The sequence below is a fragment of the Lasioglossum baleicum genome, chromosome 4 (assembly GCF_051020765.1).
Source record: "Lasioglossum baleicum chromosome 4, iyLasBale1, whole genome shotgun sequence".
NCBI classification, from domain to species: Eukaryota; Metazoa; Arthropoda; class Insecta; order Hymenoptera; family Halictidae; genus Lasioglossum; species Lasioglossum baleicum.
In genome coordinates, this window is record NC_134932.1 from 12,557,896 (window position 1) to 12,571,688 (window position 13,793).

The window sequence follows — 13,793 nt, forward strand, 5'->3', positions numbered from 1 at the left end:
TTCACCGAAACAGTAAACGAGAAAGAAGTATCTAGATTTACTTGTAAAGTCGATGACAACTGTTTGCTGCCCCTGGTCATCATACCGTGCAGAGCCACCGGATGCTGAGGAATATCAATATTGACAACACCGACTGTCAGCAGACCGCTATTCTTATCCTTCTGATGTTTACTGATACTAGAGTATAAAGCTTGTGACTTTCCCACGGTTACTTTCACAACTGTCTGTTGGCTAGGAGCTACACCTTCTAACAACACAATCATGGTTCTGCCAATTTGTCCGGTCAAGCTGCATTCGAAACTTGCCGGTCTTGATTTCTTACAACAAGTCAGACTTGCTTGAAGACTTGTTATTTCTGCTTCGAGTTTTAAACCGCTGAGGGTAGCTAACCATCTAGTTCTGTGTATCCTAGCGACGCCGAAGATAATTAATCTTGTACGTTCCCCTGTAACAATACCTGTAATACATTATTATAAAACGATTTGAGTTTGAAAGATACGTTTGATCTTGTGAATGGTGTGTACTAACTCAGTTCTCGCGGAAGTGGTACAGGTGTCGAACTGTTTTCAGCATTCAAGCCTTTCTCAAGGTCTGCGTCTTTCGTTTCGTTCAGCAGCTCATACTTCCGACCACTTTTATAGTGCTCCGATGCGTCTGCTGGTATGGAAAATCGATGCGTGATAGTTTTAGTCTCCGGACGTGTAGCGTACAAATCCAGCAGGTAATAGATTGTTTTCCAGCATCGAGGTGTCATATGCGGGGTATCTTTGCATTTATCGGGAAGTACGCAGAATTTATCTAAACCAGATCCGCTTGGACTTGCTCCGAAATTCGGAGTGATAATTCCTTCGCTCAAATTAATGTAACCCTTGACGCTTTTCCCTGTGCTGCGTAACTTCTGAGCAAAACTTTGCGGTCGAGATCGATTGTTCGTGTCGGGTGACGTGACTTTCGATAGATTCGGTTCGAAACTATTCCGGAGCAATGGAATGTCCATCTTCTTACCACCTAGCAAAAGCTGTTCTTGTAGATCGGATGCTGTCGAGTAAATACATGAATGTTAAATCTATGCTAAAAAATATTGAAAAAAAACAAGCTAGCAAGTTGTATATTTACTTGACGATGAGCCATTCTTAGCCGCTATATCGTTAACAATTAGATTATTGTTTCGTTTACTTTCCGGTTGCTGTTCTTTTAATTCCATTTGGGTTTCTTTAACATTCTGATACATATTACTAATCTGATGTAATAATCTGAGAAGAGGCATATTTACTTGTTGGCTAATGTACCGTATATTTAAACTAAAATTCACAACTGTACTTGTATGCTTTTTCAATTGGCCCCGAGATATATACAAAACAGTTTGCTTTTGAATCATATCGTCTACAGTCATGTCAGCCATTTTCTTAACATCTATATCGATGCCAATCTTCTCGCATAAAAATGCTGGGGTTTCCGGTGGTATATCCAAATGGAATTTGTTGTTGTTACCTTTCTTCATTTGATATTTGTTGCCTGTGTCGTTTAAATCTGTATTAGCGCATCAAATAAATCTGTTTCTCGCGGTAACTGTTGAATATACGTGTATACCTTTCTTTTTGTCTGTTACTTTCCCGAATTCGCTAACGACGATGTCAATGCGCATAGTTTCCATGTTTCCCACCAAAGACAGATTAGATCCTAATGAATCTAAGGAAGACACATTGTTCACATTTCCTGAACCAATAGCGGAAAGCATTTGTTGCGGCATAACGGATAAGGAAGATAAAAGTGGCTCGAAAATTAAATGCGCGTCTAGCAGCCTGAGCGAATCTTTCATTGGATAAAGAAGAGTACCGCTATGGACATCTGAGTCTTCTGTATCATCCGTTGTCATCGTATTGATTTTCGAATCCTGAAAATAATATGGTCTCTTCAATATTTCGAATTATATCGAATGAACTAGTACATTGTATGCAATGTACAAAACAGCATCTACGTAAAGTAAAGTATCGCATCGGAATCAAAAGCAAATTTCAAATACCTTCAAGGACTTTTGTTCTGCACGAAAGACCTAAGCGAAAGGAATATCGATGAACAAAACCACTTTGAAGCAAATGGTTTTTACAGAATTATTGTTGAAACGTTGAGAGATAGTACTCACCCAATTCCCTTTCAAATTGCTTTTATCATTATCCTTTATAAACTCTTGTTGTTTGGCCATCCAACTATACAAATCTTCGCCTGTGTTCAAAGGCTTAGTAGAGTGATGACTTGTCGGAGAGGTCACTTGATCCAAACTTCCGGTGCTATGCTGACTACCGTGACCTCCGGCAGAATAAATACTCGGATTGGAGCCAAGTTGATGGGAATGGGAAATGTGAATCTGAGGTGTCTTCTCTTCTCTGAGCGTGCCGTAACCTAATAATAAACACAAACTTCTGTGTATATTTACGTAAACTTGATTAACAAGCGCAACAACATTCATCGTACGCAGAGGGTAGAAAACAATGTTAGAGGATTAGAAGTATAGAACAACGTATAAAGGGAAATAAACATGGAATATAGATACCTAACGAGTGCTACTCTGAAATAATAAGCCAGTAACAGGTATGAAGAAAACAGGAATCGATGCATAGACAAAAATGTTGTGCTGTGATCGAAGTGCGAAGCAATACGAACTATAGAGGGAACCTACAGCACTACGTAATTGATACACTTTGAACAGTCTGCACACTGGAATATTGTAAATCGATCGAATGGAAAATTCTGTTGATCGGTCGTTCGTTTTAATGGAGTTCAATGAAATTTTGATCCGACGCTACACCAATGTATAGACTGCTACTCTATGGAGTTTGATCATCTGGCACTTACTTATGTTATTTGGTTCCCGAGTTTGATTGAATAACCCGCCACTTGCAAGCAATGGAAAAACAATACTTGCTCGTGTACTAGCAGGCACTTGCGTGGGTTGTAGTGATTTTCCTTTCTTTGGATGAACTACTGGTGGAGAGGGGGAGGTTAATGAATCCGGGCCTGGAACCGGTGTTGCTATGGGGGTTGTATCTTTCCCCCGAGGAGAACTTACAGGAACCGTCAAACCATCACCACAAATACCTGGTCATTCCATATCAAGCCAAGTGTTTTGTTCAGAAAGCCCAAGATTATATTACCAAAATATGTTCAAAAGAAGCATCATAAAGTCTCGATGACATTAATAATGTTATTTACAAAATGCAATCATTCGATTGACTTCTACGGATAATACTCTAAAAATAGTACTCGAAAACTGAAGTAAGTTAAAGACTTGCGTGCAGAGTAAACTTGCAATGTGTTAGTCTCAGTGTCGAGAAACCAGGGATTGAGAACAAATATATTATCAGTTTCAGTCCCTGAGAGAAACTCGTCACGAGTCGCTCAATTGTACAAAACTCTGTATACAGGTCTAAGATTTATAACTAGTGTTAATAATAGTTACAGTACAAAGTCAGATAATACTAGTAGAAGCAAATGAATGTTTAGAAAACACAAAGGAGAAGTTTTTAACGAAAAGACTGAACATAATGCCGACGTATTTTACAATCACTATTTCTAGTGGCACATGCTATAATGTGCCTATATATGAAAATGCATAGTAAAACATTAAGCAGTTATTGAAATCACAATTTAAAGCAGATGCTAAGAAGCTGCAGGTGTATTCGATCCAAGTCTTTTCGAGATACTTGATAATCCAGTAAAATTGTATCAAATGTACAGATACTGTACCATATACTTTCGAGTATGTATATATTGCATTTCGGGTATAGTATATAGTATTATGTAATTAATACTCTGTTTAGTATCATTTATAGTACCTGTAGTCTTATCTTGTCCACCCTTGACATGTATATGTTTATGCATGTGGTCCGTATGAATTAACATAGCACATTCATCTGTGACTTCCTGTTCATCAACTTCTCCCGCACTACCCTCACCGTCCGTCAGCAAATTCTCCTGCGAACGAGTAAGTAATACTAAAAATTTCTATCCGCTATTCTTAACAATTGAAGTCGGAACATCTCGTTTAATCATGACCAGTCAACCATTTTGACAAAGTCAAAATTAGGTAATTAAATTTTCAGTAAAACATGATACTCGATATAGATTTTACGACAAATAAATGTGAGAATAGTTTTGAGGAGACATTGTTTTCAGAAGTTTTGAATTTCACAGGAAGTCGTAGCATTATTACAAAATGTATGTATAGTTGATAATATCTGTTTTCACTTATATAACATATTGCACAAAGATTAGAAATCCATCACCAATTATACCGTATGTATATGGGGATGCATAATGAAAATTAAAATTCTGTTTTAAATGCAAGATGAAGTAACTGGTTTTCTTTTTCTGTTGAACGATATTATTATTTTATACGAGCATAGTATAAAATGATTAAAACTTGAATACTATAGTGTTAGGAGATACGAGACATGTTAAGAACACATAATAGCGTTATTGTATTATTGAAAATGTTACAACAGAGTTAATATTTAGTCACACGATAAAGCTTGTACTTTTTGTTACTGTGGAAAGAAATTGCGGTTTTGATAGATTCTCTTTATGGAAAAGTATGAGTGTGTTAGAGCTACTTTGTGCGAATATCTTTAAAGTTCTTACGCCAGTTTATTTTGCTATCATCCTTCAGCACTTCCTTCCTTACTTGCTGAAAAAAAAATGATCTACCGAATTATGTTCCCTATATGTTATGTCGTATACTTCTGAATGAAATAAAAAACCTCTTCCATAACGTCAAAGTTATGTTATTAAAATGAACGAAATTAATTCCAAATCCATACGAAGAGTTAGAGAAACAAATATACTGTTAATGATTATATCAGAAAAAATTAATACGTGTAAAAATAGTTATCATTAGATTGCGAAACAGTACGTATAGAATTCCATTCCACATATTTCAAAATTCAGACGTGTTATGAATTTTTCAGTTTATGCAGATGATAGAATTTGTTCTTACCTCTTCTGGATCTGATACAGCGAACGTCACATTCAATGGTTTCACATGTTTCGTTTTGTAATTATGTTCTAATAACAATGGCGTGTACAGAACATTCTTCCATTGTCTACTCAGTACTATAACACCCTAAAGATCGAATATTATATTAAATATTAAATAATAAGAAAGGAAATCCTTGAGAGACAACATACCTGACGAAGTGTCGATAACAAAGGTAAATCAGACTCTTTTAAATTAGCTTCGATATTTGTTAGATCGTTTAAGAGAACATAATTCTGAAGAATTGTACATAATTGACACGATGGATCTTCTTGCAATGTTTTTGCCAACGGAGTCAATCTTCCGTAACGACTCTAAAATAATGATACGAATAGTATTCTTGAATATTCATTTCCCTCCCATAAAAAGAATATATGCGAATTACCTTTGCTGGCATATGAATCGCTTGTACGTCTAATGCTTCTGCCATAAGACAGGCCACAATAGCCGTGGATCTTCTGTACATAGTCCTAAACATGTGCACGATCCTCATTGCGAATTTATTACTCGGATTCATCCAAGCATTTATGGCTGGCGACGCGGTGCTCAATAAATTCCAGTCTAATCGAGTATAGTCAATTTTTCTAGTTATCGGTGTACGCGGTGGAGCAGCGAAATTGAACCACACCGTTTTCAATTCTATAATACAAGAAACCGTGTTTCCATTCCCCGCTTTCGATGCAAGACTAGCGCATGTAGCACTCGGATTTATTTGAACTCCGTTAGGTAAATTCGTTGATGCTGTTTCCGGTTCAGTCGCAGTCGCAGTCGCAGTTGCAGCAGATACTTTAATAAATCAGACGTAAGTAAACATGTACATGCACATCATACATTTTTATGTATTTAATTATGATTATAGTATACCGGCTGTGTTATCTAATTCCTCTTGACTTTTCACGCTGTCCGTATAAAGTACTTCGGCGTCTACTTTTTTACTATCGCCTCCGTTCTCCCCTTTTTCAAATTGCGATCTTTTCACCACTTTAAGTTTAATGCCTTCTAATCCACATTCAAACATTATAAAACCCAATCTGTCTTCTCCGCTTCCGAGAGTAAATTCCTCTGTAGCTTGCGGCGGACCGCTCTGTTTCTATAATAAATTCATTTACAAAAGGTACAAGTTAATTTATATTATTGATATTATTATACACAAATTGCAAAAATATAAAAAACCTACACTTTTTTCTTTCTCGTCCACGAACTGATGCATATAATAGTCAACACACTTCAACGGAGAAGTTATTCTGGTACATGTAAACAATACTCTCGAATAATGAGCGGGAATTGCTGTTATAACAGCATCTTTCAATATCGAAGACTCGTTTCGTAGCCTACGTAATTGAGAGTGAGCCTTGCCTATTACATTAATTATTTGAGTCAATTGTTTAAGTTATGCATTGTACAAGTACGCTGAATAGAATAGATTTACCTATATTTAACGTAACTACAATTTCTTCTTGTTGTTTCTCTGAAGTCTCTATGTACACTGTCTCCCCGCTGCCGATGTCTGTAACCACAGCAGCTGTTTGATGACCAGGTAAAAATGCCTTGCTGATTTTGTTAACCTTTTTCTGATTTGTTAATACAGCTGGTTTGTGAAACGTTTGGACGACTTCTCGTGCTTGTTTGCCAATATAGAACCGTATTGTTACATCGTCGAAACAGATAGCAAATAATGATACGCACGTTAAGTCACGAATATTTTCGAGGGCGGAGAAAGATATAATTTCTTCGACGACAGAAGCTTGTAACAACGTTATATTCATCTGAAAAAAGGCACCTCGTCGTTATACAAAGCAGAAACTTGTACAAACTTTTACTTACTTTTGGTAAAATAATACTGCCTTGCACTTGTGTCATAATACTCTCTTCGTACACGTTGGTTTGCAGAGCAATTTTACCTGTTATTAAGAAAAGCCGAGTGAATAGTACTCCTAGCATTGCGCGTGAAAGAACTTTTAAATATTCAAACTAACGTTTATCGTCACCTTGTCCATTTTTGATATTTCTTTCAGCAGTAGATCGTTTCGAACTAGTTTGCACCTGACTCCAGTACGATAAGCTTTGATCCTGTTTCAAAACGTTGGCGTCTTCAACTTTTCCGATGCATTCGTGATGAAGATGATTTAAAATAGACAGTGGGTGTAAAGTGGCTAACGTTGGAATGATCGCGTCGATGAAACGCTGCAAAGATTCTAACACCATGGGACTTAACATAATATCTACATCTCCCTTGAATTTGACTATTACTGTAGTACGCGATCCACTTTCGTGCTGTGCTGCCAACAATTCCTCTTCATTGTGGGTGGTATGATCCTCTTCTCCTACAGATAACAGTAAATGTTGTATTTGTAAAAATTTTTTAACTGTCGTATGTTTTACCTTCCATTTGGCTTATAGTCGCGCTATCCCAAAGGTATGGGTGTGTAGGTGTCTTATTCGATGAACTAGCTGTAGGCGAACCGTCCGATCGAGTGATCATTTTCAACGATGTAAATCCTTCAGCGATAGTTTCGAATTTCGGCACATGTTTAGCACCAACGTAAACTAATCTACCATCCTCGGTGCGCTGGAAAAGCGGTGTAGTAAACGCGCTACTTCCAGCCGGTATAGAGGACTGACTCCAATTCGCACAACGCACCTGAAATTCATTGGATTTTCAGTCGCCGGAGAATTTTTGAAAAATAGTAAAACCGTATTTGATATTACCTGAGTTAAATGACTAACGTAACTCGACATCAGCAATGGGGAATCAACGATTGGTTTGTTCACTTGCATATGCAAATTGACCAGGGTAACGTCTTCTTGCGAAGACACAGCTGAGATAAAACTTGTGGAAGAGACAGAATGACTGTCGGACGAGTCACGCAATATACCGTTACCGGTTGAGTCGGCGTCGTTTTGGAAACTGGTGTTCCGATTCACCCTGGGACTACGTTTCGTGCTTATCGTTTGCGGCTTTGCTCTCTCCAAAGTGTGTGCTTTCTCGGACACGGGAACAGTAGCGTTCGCGGAACTTTCTACAATAGATAAGTCGGATGAGAATTTCTTTTTCATGCTATCGTTCCGTGTCAGAACCGAACCAGATCCAATGATAGATTGACGCAAGCTGGATGTACGACTTCCGCTTAAACCGTGACTCGTGTCTTCGTCTGCAGAATAGAAAGCTTCCGAATGGTTTTCCGAAGACATAGATATTGTCCGTTGAACCTGTGTGAAGATACAATCCGATGTAATTAAGATGCAACAGACTCGAATCCGATAGATGTGTTAATCGCACCTCTTGCTTCATTCTTTCTTCAGACTCCGAGTTAACATACAACGAATGATGCGAATCAGAAATGTTAATACTATCAGTTCTCGTAGATGTTTGCATCGACTCGATGTAATTCGAGTCTGTGGACACTATTGGCAACGACTGTGGACTATTCGATTCGTATGGCTCTACATCCGATGCGTTGAAATAATCTACCGCTAATTTAGAGTCGGACACGCTACTTTTAGGAGCAGCTTCTATCTCGGGAACGCTTAAAATCGATTTACTACGTTCCGTGTGCAATTTAGAATCCGAATCCAACTTTTGAGGTAAATGTGCTACGGGACTTGCATCGACTAGACGAGAATACGGGACATCTCTGGAGCTGCTTCCGCTGTAACAAAAGTAAGATATAAATAAATCTAGATATATTAGCGAAACTTCCAATATCTTAACGCATTTGCACTAGCAGCATTATTCTATTTTGCCATTGCACCGAGCATATAATAAATAAATAAATGTTTGCAAAACCATGAATTAATTTTTTTGCTGATGAAGAGCTTGCGAAAAGCAGACAATTTTCAGAAAAACCCATAAAAACTTAGAATATAGTTAAAATAAAATTGGTGCGCAACAAAAATGATACGAAAATTTTCATTTCTATCGCTGATATCCTTTCGTTTTATTATCATTTCAAGTGTACGCGATATCTTTTATCAATTATAGCGTACGTATAAAAACCATGCAGTATTTAAAGAAAAGTAACAACACAAGTAATTGAAATCGTTAATAAGCCGGCTCAAAGCTATTCCGAGGATTACCGCAGTGATGTATAAGAAAATCTTCTGCCCAGCACTTTCCGATCCCCACTGCATGCGAATGGACTTGCCGTTGCAGTAATTAATTTTGTACTACTATGTTCCTCGATACCGGAATCTTTAGTATGATCTGCCACAGACCTGGGACGTTCAACTTTTTTCGAAGTGTGCACTCCGTCCTGTGTGGCAGTCAACTTTACTCCTGCGACTTGATAGTCTTGCAAAGACACATCTTGCAAGTTATAAGGCGAAGTGTGGAATACCAATTGACCGTCGTGTAAAATGGACTGCCCGAAACCCTTTTCCTTTCCGGATTCGTTAATTCTAAAATAGATAAGGATGATGTATTCTCTCGTTCCTCCGAAACAAAATCTGGAGAAGGAATATTGTAAGTTTAAACATTGCATATACCTATAAGCAGCTACATTAATGCCGTCTTGAAAATCATGATAATTTGGCTTAAAGAATCTTGGCCCGTTTCGATTATTTCCAAAAAATGTACAACCACCTATGCAACCGCACTTTATTGGCTTTACACAGCTTTCCTGGGGCCATAAAAACCATAAACGCTTCGTGGCTTCGTCGTGTAACTTCAAATATTTGTTTTGTACTAAATGCAAATTGTGTTCAGGGGTTGGAAGTGAAATTGCGGCTTCTAATATGACTGGACCTAGAGCTACCGATCCAACTTCTAACCAGACGTCGGAACCATCGCCTAGAATACATAACAAGTCGGTGAAGTATTAACAAAACTATATATGAGGGTGATACAGCCAAGTATGCCACCTATATAAATTACTTATAAACTACTTGATATATCAAAAATGTTGTATGGTTTCAAAAGTAACGTACAATGTATATTTAATTGTATGTAATGTTAGTATACCTGACATACGACTGCTTGCATTATTGTGTGACCTTCCACTGCCTGTTGTGTTAGTGTTACTTGTATTCGCAAAATGATCAGCTGCCGATACAAACTGCCGAATTAATATTCTAGGTAGTACGCTAGTTACACCAGACTTGACTTGGTGACCATGAAGATTACAAGTAGAAACACGAATAGGAGATATCCAAAGATGCACGGCTGTCCCCACCTCTTGGAAATGTAAATCGACTGCGTCTATCGCTATTCTTGTCATCCTATACTTTATATCCTCGGAACTGGGACACCTAAAATGATATACGAAGTATAGCATCGTCTTAGAGACGTTATTATTCGTATAAAATGATTACGTACCTGTAATGTTTATCGATGTCGCTATCGGGACATTGCAAAGGTGGAATACCATGATGACAATGATGCGGTAAATCAGGAGGACGTAAAGTGTTTTCGTTATTCTTGACCATTAGTAAAAATGTTTCTAGAGACGTGATGAGATGGTGCAATTGCGGAGAACTCATTTTTCCAGTTAATTTACCTAATTGCACTTCGATTAGCCATGCATACTCCAACGTCTCTTGGTCTAAACTTCTTCCTTCGTTACTGAACATCGCGTGTCCCCTGACTTGCAGTGCGCTTAACATTAAATGGCCTTGATTCATGTGACGTTCCTTGCTCGATCGAACCACGTTATCGGTGAGCAACGCGATAGCAGGCGAGAGAAGCAATTGAAGCTCCGTCTCCCTATACCGTTTCTTCATTTCGAATCCGAATCGTTCGAGAAGTATAACAGGACAAGGAGGATCATTCTCACCACAATTCTTTATCAGATGGGCTTGAATGTCATGCATGGTGATCCCAACTATTACTTCCAACGGTCTATAATCTCTGGGATCGAACGCCTTTGATTTTGCGTCTTCATCGTCGACAGACTCGATACTACTATTTTGTACATCTCTGTCTTTGCTTCTTTCCGTAGTCGTGGATGTAGGATTAGTTCTACTTTGTTGCATGTCGGTGAACGTTTGATAATCGCCGAACAAGTTCTCTTTTAAATGTATAAAATTTTTCAACAACGACCCATATAAAAACAATATAGACGGGCCTATCTCAAGATCTAAAGTAACTTTGTCGGGAGCTATAGATTGCGGATCGAATTTCTGACTACCGTTTGTTGTCCATTCGAGACCGGGTGATTTTCGACATCGAGGAATCCTCATCGGGGACAAAAGAATCTCTTCTTTCTCCGGTGTTGTAATATTTGCTTGAGGAGTAGGTCCAAGAGGTGGACACAGATGATATGTATAATTAATACTTAACGCCACGATCGGTACAGACCAACAATCAACCCAACCTGCACCTTTCTGACAAACATTTCTCCACTTTTTATTTTTACTTAATTCCGATAGATATATGTGTGACCCGTCACGCGTCATAATCTTCGCATTCTTATGCAAAGCTAACAAAATCGTATGGTTCGTGTTGACTTCCGGTAGATAAAAGGAGAGATCGACGCTCTCCCCTTGAATCCAGAAACGTAAACGTATTGTCACTGGTAGATAGTCGACGAACGGAAGATCGAACGACAGCTCAAAGAATTCCCCACAAAAAGCGATGTGCGCATTTTCTTGATTCTGCGATGAACAATCGATCCAATTATACTCGTTGCATAACGTAATCAATTCGAACTCCTTTAACAATAAGTTAAACTTCCACGTATAAGGTACAAAATGTAAAATATCAGGTCTGGCTTTGCTGGCCCAATCGTTAATCATATCCTGAAAAAATTCTTTGTGCGAGTAAACTAAGTTAGCAGTGGCTTTGCATCCAGTTAAATTCAAAGTCCATTCCTGGTGATCGTTCCATCTTATCGGATAATGGCATTTAATACCGAACTCTAACGTTTCGCTTTGAACTAAACTTCGATATTGTAAACTCGTGGTTGCTTCTAAATGTAACAGTTGGCCTGTTATCTTCGTGGTATAACCGTCTTGTAAAACTATCCATGGCATAGTGATTTCCAGATACGAACCAGGCCCTACGTTCACGTGAACAGCATTCGTTTCCGTATTTTTACTAAACAGTATATCGATCGTGGCTTCGTTTAACGTTGACAATCTGATATCGAACGATTGAACTTGTCTCTTTTCTCCGGTCACAGGAGGTTTCGTAACTTTCAGCGGCTGATAGTCATTAGGGAAAAAGAATTTAAACAAGTGTTCTCGTTGTCTGTCTGCCCAAGGTCCATAACTGAAATCCGTACCTTTACCACATTTAATATCGATACCCCAAATTGGTGGCATAGCCTCTACCATATCCCCATTTACCAATTGTATCATTTCTGGATGTTCAGGGACAAATCCAGGCTCGTCCATATAATAGTAAACTTCCATGTTGTTTGAGCTTAATACAACAAACCCTTCTCCCATGTATCTAGGTGGATCATCCACCATACCAGTGTATTTCGGACTAGGTGCTAGAATCACTTTGAAATTTTCTGCTTTACATTTCGTAAAGTGCATAAAATGATCATGTCGGGATGCCGCTGGTTTTGTAGAGTATACAAAATGTGCTTCTTCTACGGTTATTGACAAAGTTGTTGGGACCAATCGATTACCAAATACCACTCTCCCCTAAAATAATAAAATTTTGTTGTATGCACCCATTAAAAAAGAATCTGTACCTATTAGAGGTGTGCGCGAACCCGAAAATATCGGGTCGATCATTTTATTCCGGATCGGAACGGGTTCTCGCACACCTCTATCGGAAACACGAATGGTCAGCTAACCGTGCAGACATCTAATTTAATAACAGGTATTAAATCTCTCCAAGTTCGAGCTATAACATGAGCTTCTTTTTTTCTAATATTATCAACGTGACGCGAAACATCCATGGCGGTCGTTTGCTGGCAAGTTTGATTAGCAGAGTTTCTAATTGACTCTGCGTCACGATCATCGATATTAACAGTATAATCTTCTTCGTCGGGAAACATTTGCGGTCCGAGACCAAATGCTTTTTCTAATTGTGCATACAGTTGACAGCGATTGTAAACGTGTAATTCAAAGCCATTTAACATGACTGATAGTCGAGTATCGGAATGTGAAAGATCTGAAAAGAACGGATGAATATTTCTGTTTAGATTTGTTATAATTGTTATGCAATTGTATTTGTCATACCTTCGGATACATCTTTGGGAACATAACTTCTCCACCATCTAAATATAAGCCATCCGTCTTGAACTCTGAGACTATAATCTGTTGTAATATAAACTATATCTCTAAACATTATTTTTCCGCTTAGTACGCTTAGAGTGAAAGAACCTAATAATAGAAACAATATGTTCCAATTATTTTTAGAAAAAACAAACAAAGATACATATTACGTGGAAGCGATATTTCATATTTTCAACACTCACCTACTTTAACATATCCGTCTCTAATAACAAATCGATTTAATAATTTCGTTAATATATAGCCAATGACTCTGCTATTATAATAAGCTATATAAATAATCCAAGAAGTAGCAGATACTAATGAGCAAAGTAAATATATAAAACTTCTATCCATCTTAATATCGTCGAGGTTGACATGATCGGAATAATTCCAGAAAGCTGGTTCAATTCCAGAGAAAGATGGAACCGTAACATTATACAGCTCGTTCTCCTCCATGATGATTTCTTTCTTGTATTTACGAAATCAAGAGCAGTTACTCATTTTGTTATTAAACACTAAAAACACAAAAGAAAAATTGTGAAAACTATGATAGCAAACTTTCGCTTATTCTGACAATTTAGTATTGTTTTTC

General features: G+C 37.9%; 1 protein-coding gene across 7 annotated transcripts in view; it reads right to left on the minus strand.

Moving 5' to 3' along the window:
* The window catches only part of Tweek (transmembrane protein KIAA1109 homolog tweek), a 28,604-nt gene that overhangs the window by 13,991 nt on the left and 820 nt on the right, over positions 1-13,793 (minus strand). For 3 of the 7 annotated variants that reach the window (XM_076421747.1, XM_076421750.1, XM_076421749.1), the window contains exons 2-27: positions 13,405-13,716; positions 13,166-13,309; positions 12,778-13,097; positions 10,347-12,622; positions 9,993-10,279; positions 9,518-9,821; positions 9,110-9,430; positions 8,313-8,682; positions 7,742-8,242; positions 7,415-7,673; positions 7,009-7,356; positions 6,857-6,933; positions 6,462-6,798; positions 6,210-6,388; positions 5,897-6,122; positions 5,418-5,818; positions 5,185-5,346; positions 4,994-5,119; positions 3,834-3,972; positions 2,854-3,096; positions 2,144-2,400; positions 2,024-2,053; positions 1,591-1,894; positions 1,117-1,515; positions 529-1,038; positions 42-457 (exon numbers count right to left, since the gene is read on the minus strand). In XM_076421747.1, the coding sequence (XP_076277862.1) occupies positions 42-457; positions 529-1,038; positions 1,117-1,515; positions 1,591-1,894; positions 2,024-2,053; positions 2,144-2,400; positions 2,854-3,096; positions 3,834-3,972; positions 4,994-5,119; positions 5,185-5,346; positions 5,418-5,818; positions 5,897-6,122; positions 6,210-6,388; positions 6,462-6,798; positions 6,857-6,933; positions 7,009-7,356; positions 7,415-7,673; positions 7,742-8,242; positions 8,313-8,682; positions 9,110-9,430; positions 9,518-9,821; positions 9,993-10,279; positions 10,347-12,622; positions 12,778-13,097; positions 13,166-13,309; positions 13,405-13,657 (9,189 nt within the window). In that variant the 5' untranslated portion in view covers positions 13,658-13,716. Of the gene's footprint in view, positions 1-41; positions 458-528; positions 1,039-1,116; positions 1,531-1,590; positions 1,895-2,023; positions 2,054-2,143; positions 2,401-2,853; positions 3,097-3,833; positions 3,973-4,993; positions 5,120-5,184; positions 5,347-5,417; positions 5,819-5,896; positions 6,123-6,209; positions 6,389-6,461; positions 6,799-6,856; positions 6,934-7,008; positions 7,357-7,414; positions 7,674-7,741; positions 8,243-8,312; positions 8,683-9,109; positions 9,431-9,517; positions 9,822-9,992; positions 10,280-10,346; positions 12,623-12,777; positions 13,098-13,165; positions 13,310-13,404; positions 13,717-13,793 lie in introns of all 7 variants that reach the window. The other 4 variants (XM_076421748.1, XM_076421752.1, XM_076421745.1 and 1 more) reach the window with 3 other exon arrangements.